Source organism: Ipomoea nil, unplaced genomic scaffold, assembly GCF_001879475.1.
Source record: "Ipomoea nil cultivar Tokyo-kokei standard unplaced genomic scaffold, Asagao_1.1 scaffold0317, whole genome shotgun sequence".
Classification (NCBI taxonomy): domain Eukaryota; kingdom Viridiplantae; phylum Streptophyta; class Magnoliopsida; order Solanales; family Convolvulaceae; genus Ipomoea; species Ipomoea nil.
The window spans coordinates 4,646,428-4,654,224 of record NW_017616745.1 but is presented as its reverse complement, the minus strand read 5'-3'; the positions used below and the strand labels follow the sequence as shown (position 1 = coordinate 4,654,224).

At 36.0% G+C, this 7,797-nt stretch overlaps 1 protein-coding gene across 1 annotated transcript; it reads left to right on the top strand.

The window, feature by feature from the left end:
• Positions 1-410: 410 nt before the first annotated feature.
• LOC109166282 lies at positions 411-2,478 on the top strand. The gene is made up of 5 exons (XM_019315223.1): positions 411-778; positions 964-1,129; positions 1,238-1,818; positions 1,905-2,079; positions 2,128-2,478. The coding sequence occupies exons 1-5, from the start codon at positions 411-413 to the stop codon at positions 2,476-2,478; spliced, it is 1,641 nt and encodes a 546-aa protein (XP_019170768.1).
• The last annotated feature ends 5,319 nt before the right edge of the window (positions 2,479-7,797 follow it).

The window sequence follows — 7,797 nt, the reverse complement described above, 5'->3', positions numbered from 1 at the left end:
GCTCTGGGAATTTGCAAAATTGACTGACTAAAGCAGTTGGTCCGTCAGAGAGGAGTTGGTTTATTACGGGTCAGTGTTATGACTTTGAATTTCCTTAAAGACTCCTCTCTTTTTATGTTAAGAAGATCATCTAAGCTTATTCTTCTCAGAAGATATCTTAAAAGATCTCAATGTTTTTTGAATTTCAAATATCCTTGGGTTCCGTTTCCTTCCTAAAAAGGAGATGTACCGTTGTGTCCATCAATCACTTCTGCATGATATTTTGACTTGCCGCATTAATTAGGGTTCATCACCCTTAAGCCTATATGATACCGGGTCTAGAAGAAAGAACTCACCTCAGCTCTCATCTCTCCATTTCCCGTGCTTATCTGCTCTCGGTGTTTTATTCTTCTCCTCGCACTTAATCTTAAATGGCGGACCCCGTAAGAAACATCATCATTAAGCTTGGAAGCAAGGTACACCCTCCGACGGCAGCCCTCAAACACATTCAGACGCTTCTACAGTTGGCTATGAAGAAGAAGCTCAAGCTTGATCCTCTGCTTCGCGACGAGATTCTAGTGACTGTTATGACCAACTATCCGGAGTTTTATGCTGAATGGTCGGCAGATGATGTAATTGAACTTCTTGTGTTGGTCGCCGAAGCCAGTGATGACGTCTCTCCAGTGTTTACTCCAGAACCCTCGGATGGAAATCGGGTCGGGGCATTCCTTCAATTTTTTGCTCAACGTGCCCTAGAATCTGTTGAAGAAGCTCGACGACGAGAGGAGTCCCAAGCTCTGTATCTTGAAGCTGCTCAGAGAGAAGCAACACACAGACAGGAGATTCTTCGATAACGGGTGGAGTCCCTGTTTACACTGCAACATCTTTAGGAGAAAGCCTGGAACATGTGCGACATTTTGCTGGGTTACCATCTGCTTCGATCCCTCAACCTTATCGAGTGATACACCCTTCAGAATCCTCCAGTGAAGATGATAAGATACTTGCTGAGGTGTATGGATCCCAAGCACCTTCTTCTGCTGCCCCTACTGTTGAGGCAACTGCTCATCCTGATTCTACGAATTTCAGAATTCGAGAGATATCAAATATTGTTGGGAGCTCATCTGCAAATGTTTCTGATTCTAGCCACTCTGTGACTCCAGTCCAGTCCCCATCCAGAGAAACCAGACGGACAAAAAGGAAGAATGTTCCAACGAAGGTTGTTGTTGAAACCAGTGCTGATAATGTTGATGTGGATCAGCCTGTGAAGAAGAGAAAGTCGAGTGAGACTGCTAAGCCTGAAGGAGACCTACCTATCCACCAAGTTTTCAAGACTCTACGTTCCTCTGTTAAGCAACAAGGAACTACTGCTGCTCAAGCTACTTCTGCACCAGCCCCCTCTGCCAGAAAAGGGAAACCTACCACAAGGTCAAGAGGTCGAAGTGTAACTCCGGAGGTTCCACCTATTGAAAGAATTGATACTACTGTTTACAAACCTCAGTTTGTATCCCCTGCTGCACAAACAAAATGGGCCACTATGGTTAGAAGGGAGCTGATTGTTCAAAGAACTGTGGATGAGAATCAACTGAACTCCGTTTGCGACATCCTGCCCTTGCTGAATGAAGTTAGTCTTTTGAAAACTGTTACAGATGTTTGCCCTTACTCCAAGCTGCTCACATATGAGTTCTATAGCAATCTCAGTGATGAGATTGACAGTCTCACAGGGCCACGACCGATGCAAATCTTCATCAGAGGGAAGTGGTATGATTTTGGGCCAGATGTGATAAATAAATACTATGGCTTGCCTACAGTGCAAGAAGAAGCTGTTACTGAATGGGACGGGTGGCCAAAACTCTTACCGGTGGACATACTACATCTTGGCCTACAGGAGATAAGGACTATTTGCTGAGCTCGCATCTCACGTCTAGATATGTCATCCTACATCGCCTGGCTCTGCACAACTGGCTTCCATCAGCTCATTTCAACACAGTTAGCAAGCTTCTGGCAGGGTTCTTATTTAGAATTGGAACTAAGATGAAGTGTGATCTGGGCAAATGGATTTTTTATCATGTTCTAACTCTGATTCATCCCCGGGAACAGAAGGTAAGATTACCGTTTCCAAATCTGATTTTTGGCATCCTTACCTCTCAGGGTCTTAAGCCTATGCCCAGCGAAGTGATCAGTCCGATGCTGCTATATACTGTTGATAAACGTCTTCTTTCTGGAGATTATATTAAGGATGTCGTTCCTGTGACTGCCCCATCCAATTCGGAACCTGATGCTGTGAATGATGAGTCTCCTCATGCTAAAGATGTGAAGCTTTCCGAACAATTGAAGACGCAAGTTACTGATCTTGAGACGGTGCACGGTATCATTGCCAAGCAACTGACGGGTGCGCGCATTGAACTAGCTACTGTTCTTCTCCGCATGAGCCTGTCTGATACTGCTGCTGCTGCTGAGGATCCCGTGAAGTCTGACTATGACTCTCCCTCAAATGCTTGATCTTTGGCTACCATTGGAAAAAAGGGGGAGTAGTAACTCAGGGGGAGTTTTTGTGATCGAGTACTTTCTGGCCCTGGCTGGGCGTTATGTTTTGATGTCGTTTTTTTTTTTAGACTGATTTGGATCTTATGTTCTTTTTATCCTATGTAATCAGTTTGGACACTTGGGTTGCTTCTTTTAATAACCTATCTTAGTTCTTTTTATATAGTTGAGTTGTTTTGCCAAATAATAGCCAAAGGAGGAGTTTGCTAGTGTTTTTATGTTCAAAAATCCCATATTATAATTGGCAATATTATTATGGCATACTAAGATAGGTTTAGAGTCTGTCCGATTGGGTCTACAGTTTACTAATCAAGCAGAAGCAACGACAGAAGAACTGACACTGAAGATCTGATTTAGGAAAGCTGTTTCCTTAAGAGTCTTACACGGTATTATCAGCCCAGTATGGAAAGACGATCAGCGTATCTTCAAAGAAGGTAATGGACCTAATCTGCTGAGATTACATTCCTCTTATATAATCCTACCTTCTACAATCAAAGATATTTTTATGGAGAGTGTTTATTGAAGGATCTATAAGTACCAGTTCTTTAAGGGAACTAGGGTTACGCCAAATAAGAAGAAGAAACACTCCATATCAGCTTGATGAGTATAGATCTTTGATGGTCATGCACCTTCTCAATACAACATGTTCACGGTGATTAAGATGATGAACTTGAGAAGAGTTACTGCTGCTTAAACAAAAGGACACTAAGATCACACTGTTGTGGGAACAACCTTATAGAGCGTCACTGAAGTGGACTGCATCAGAGCTGGCTCTCCAAGTGAAGGGATTTCATTGGACTTCTGTATGCATGGCTCTCCATCTTCAACAATCCACTAAACCTATGTAGACTGGGTATGTACCTTGTGTGGGGCACTTGGGTAAGATTATTGTATATCTACCTTTGTACATTGGATTATGACTTAGTGGATTGGACGCCTATGTGATCGTCCCCCAGACGTAGATACACACCGTATCGAACTGGGTAACCATTGTGAGTGTTCGTTCTGTGTGTTTGTTTATTTTTCTCTGATGTTCTCTTCATGATCTATCATTACTAAGTAGGTGCTTAACTGAATCAATCAGTATTCTAAGTCAGCAAACTATTTCTGATATTTTACGTAAAATGAGGAAATGCAAAATTACAATAATAATAATAATAATAATAATAATAATAATAATAATAATAATAATAATAATAATAATAATAAGAATAAGAATAAGTACCTTTGAGGGGGAACAGATCCAGTCATTGTAGAGTAAGGACCAAGGTACTGGAACATAAATGGTTGCATTAGGGATGTGTTAATTTGCTGCCCCTACATATATTTCAGATGTGGAGTTAAAATAATTAAAAACAAAAAAATAAATTAGTACATAAAATATATATCATCCAAAATAAATGACTTCATATGTTCTTATCGACAAAAATATAATTGGAAAATCTATTTCATATATGTTACATAAATATTTATTGGAAGTGTCAAATGAGTTTTATTTAACAGTTATACATACAATAGGAGACAAGCCTGGTGGAGTATCCCTTGGTGGCATTGTTGAATGCTTAAAATTTCAAAAATAAAAATAAAAACGGTTAAAAATAATTTTATAAAACTAAGAGCAAATAATAATATGAAGCAGGAAAAAATATACCGTCAGTGAAGCCGTTGTGTTTATAGTAACGTTACTTGATTCTTCACTCAAAGAGCTCAACGAAGTCCTAGAATTCAAAATAAAATCCAATATATTCTGTTACCTACAATTTTACTAAAAATTTGTAAATAATAATAATAATAATAATAATAATAATAATAATAATAATAATAATAATAATAATAATAATAATAATAATACGATAGATTACCTTGGAGGGGGAACAGATCCAGTCATTATAGAGTAACGATCAAGGTACTGGAACATAAATGGTCGCATTGGGGTTGTGTTAATTTGCTGCCCCTACTTGGGGAGCAACTGGGGAGAATGCATTACTTTTAAAAATATTTAATACTTACATGGATGAGAGATAGAGTGGAAAGAGAAATTTGGGAAGCTTCTGCAAATATGGGGAGAATGGCAGCATGGAGGAACCAAACGTGATAGACAACCGTGGTTGTCATGCGTGCACTGAGCGGGCGCGTGCTGTGCACTCGCTTGCTGGTGCGTGACTATCATTATTATTATTATTATTATTATTATTATTATTATTATTATTATTATTATTATTATTATTATTATTATTATATATATATATATATATATATATATATATATATATATATATATATATATTATTTTAAAATCAGTTTTGTTTTTTTTTTTCTCTCCCCTCCCACATTCTTTTTCCTAGTCACTCTTACATTCTCACCACATTCTCCTCAACTGATAATTTTGCACTAAGGGCTAACCAAATAACATTTATTAATAACCCAACAAGGTAATTCAAATGGCAAATGTGCTCTCTTTGTGATGGAGAATTTTTGGATAATGTGGGTTTGATTCCCACAAGTGACGATTCCCTTTGGGCTAGCTTTTGTGGTTCTTGGAGCAAACCAGGTGGACCTGGACCGTTAAACGGACAGAGAAAGACTCGGACCATATTGTGGTTTACAAAAAAAAAATAACATTTGTTAATTTTTTTTTTTTTTTACATTACACAAAAATTTAGGATGAATAATATTACACAACATGTTATTATTATATTTCAAAAATACAGAGTAATTCTCAATTTAATAAATTTCGTCGTGATGTCGCTTATAATTATTATGTGTTCATAAATTAGCTTTCTCCATCAAATTGTAATAAATGACTAAAGTATTACATTAAATAGTGACATATCATAAGACAAAATTAAGAGGAATTTTTTTAGACAGATGAGTAGTATTATTATTTCCATCAAACGTGATGAGTAGCCATTTTAAAATCCAGGCAAACATCGATTGTGTCGCCAATAGTTAGAAAAAAAACATCATCGTCCAAGTTTATCTACAACTTTAGCTCTCTTTAATTTTTCAATCACATTTCACCTAGGCCCGGCGATAGCTACTGCAATAATAAAAATTATTAATTAGTTGCATTAATATGTAATAATATTTTATCTCACCTAGGCCCGGCAATAGCTACTGCAGTTTTTTATTTTTCCTTTTCTTTTTTTTTTTTTTCCCTTTTCACTCATTTATCTTTCCTAATCACACCTCCAAAAACTCCTCAAAAACTACACCAAGATCTTCACTATTTATGATGCCTTAAAAGTCATGCTAAATTACCAATCAATGTCAAGTTGACCCCACAATTCTATACCATCAATTCAAGTAACTCAAGAATTATGTAAGAGCATCCACACAAAGGAAGAAACTACGGAGAATGCATTACTTTTAAAAATATTTAATGCATACATGGATGAGATATAGAATGGAGAGAGAAATTTGGGAAGCTTCTGCAAATATGGGGAGAATGGCAGCATGGTGGGTCCTAGCAAAAAAGGAACAAACGTGACAGCCAATTGTCGCTGTCATGAGTGCACCAAGCGGGCGCGTGCAGTGCACTACCCCTACATATATTTCAGATGTAGAGTTTAAATAATTAAAAAGAAAAAAGATAAATGAGTACATAAAATATATATCATCCAAAATTGATGAATTCATATGTTCTTATCGACATAAATATAATTGGAAAATCTATTTCATATATGTTACATAATTATTTATTGGAAGTGTCAAATGAGTTTTATTTAACAGTTATATATACAATAGGAGACAAGCCTGGTGGACAATCCCTTGGTGGCATTGTTGAATGCTTAAAATTTCAAAAATAAAAATAAAAACGGTTAAAAATAATTTTATAAAACTAAGAGCAAATAATAATATGAAGCAGGAAAAAATATACCATCAGTAAAGCCGTTGTGTTTATAGTAACGTTACTTGATTCTTCACTCAAAGAGCTCAACGAAGTACTAGAATTCAAAATAAAATCCAATATTTTCTGTTACCGACAATTTTACTAAAAATTTGTAAATAATAATAATAATAATAATAATAATAATAATAATAATAATAATAATAATAATAATAATTATAATAATAATAATAATAATAATAATAATAATAATAATAATACGATAGATTACCTGGGAGGGGGAACAGATCCAGTCATTATAGAGTAACGATCAAGGTACTGGAACATAAATGGTCGCATTGGGGTTGTGTTAAGTTGCTGCCCCTACTTGGGGATAAAAATATTTAATGCTTTCATGGATGAGAGATAGAGTGGAGAGAGAAATTTGGGAAGCTTCTGCAAAGATGTGGAGAATGGCAGCATGGTGGGACCTAGCAAAAAAGGAACCAAACGTGATAGACAACCGTGGTTGTCATGCGTGCACCGAGCGGGCGCGTGCAGTGCACTCGCTTGCTGGCGCGTGACTATCATTATTATTATTATTATTATTATTATTATTATTATTATTATTATTATTATTATTATTATTATTATTATATATGTATATATATATATGTATGTATATATATATATGTATGTATGTATATATATTATTTTAAAATCAGTTTTGTTTTTTTTTTTCTCCCCTCCCACATTCTTTTTCCTAATCACTCTTACATTCTCACCACATTCTCCTCAACTGATAATTTTGCTCTAAGGGCTAACCAAATAACATTTATTAATAACCCAACAAGGTAGCTCAAGTGGCAAATAAGCTCTCTTTGTGGTGGAGAATTTTAGGATAACGTGGTTTTGATTCCCACAAGTGACGATTCCCTTTGGGCTATCTTGGAGCGAACCAGGTGGACCTGGACCGTTAAATGGACAGAGAAAGACTCGGACCATATTGTGGTTTACAAAAAAAAAATAACATTTATTAATTTTTTTTTCAATACACTAAAATTTAGGGTGAATAATACTACACGAAATGTTATCATCATATTTCAAAAATACGGAGTAATTCTCTCTCTTCAATAAATTTCATCATGATGTCGCTTATAATTATTATGTGTTCATAAATTAGCTTACTCCATCAATTTATAATAAATGACTAAAGTATTACCTTAAATAGTCACATATCAGAAGAGAAAATTAAGAGGAATTTTTTTAGACAGATGAGTAGTATTATTCTTTCCATCAAACGTGATGAGTAGCCATTTTAAAATCCAGGCAAGCATCGTCAGCGTCGCCAATGTTTTGAAAAAAAAACATCATCGTCCAAGTTTATCTACAATTTTAGCTCTCTTTAATTTTTCAATCACCTTTCACCTAGGCCCGGTAATAGCTAC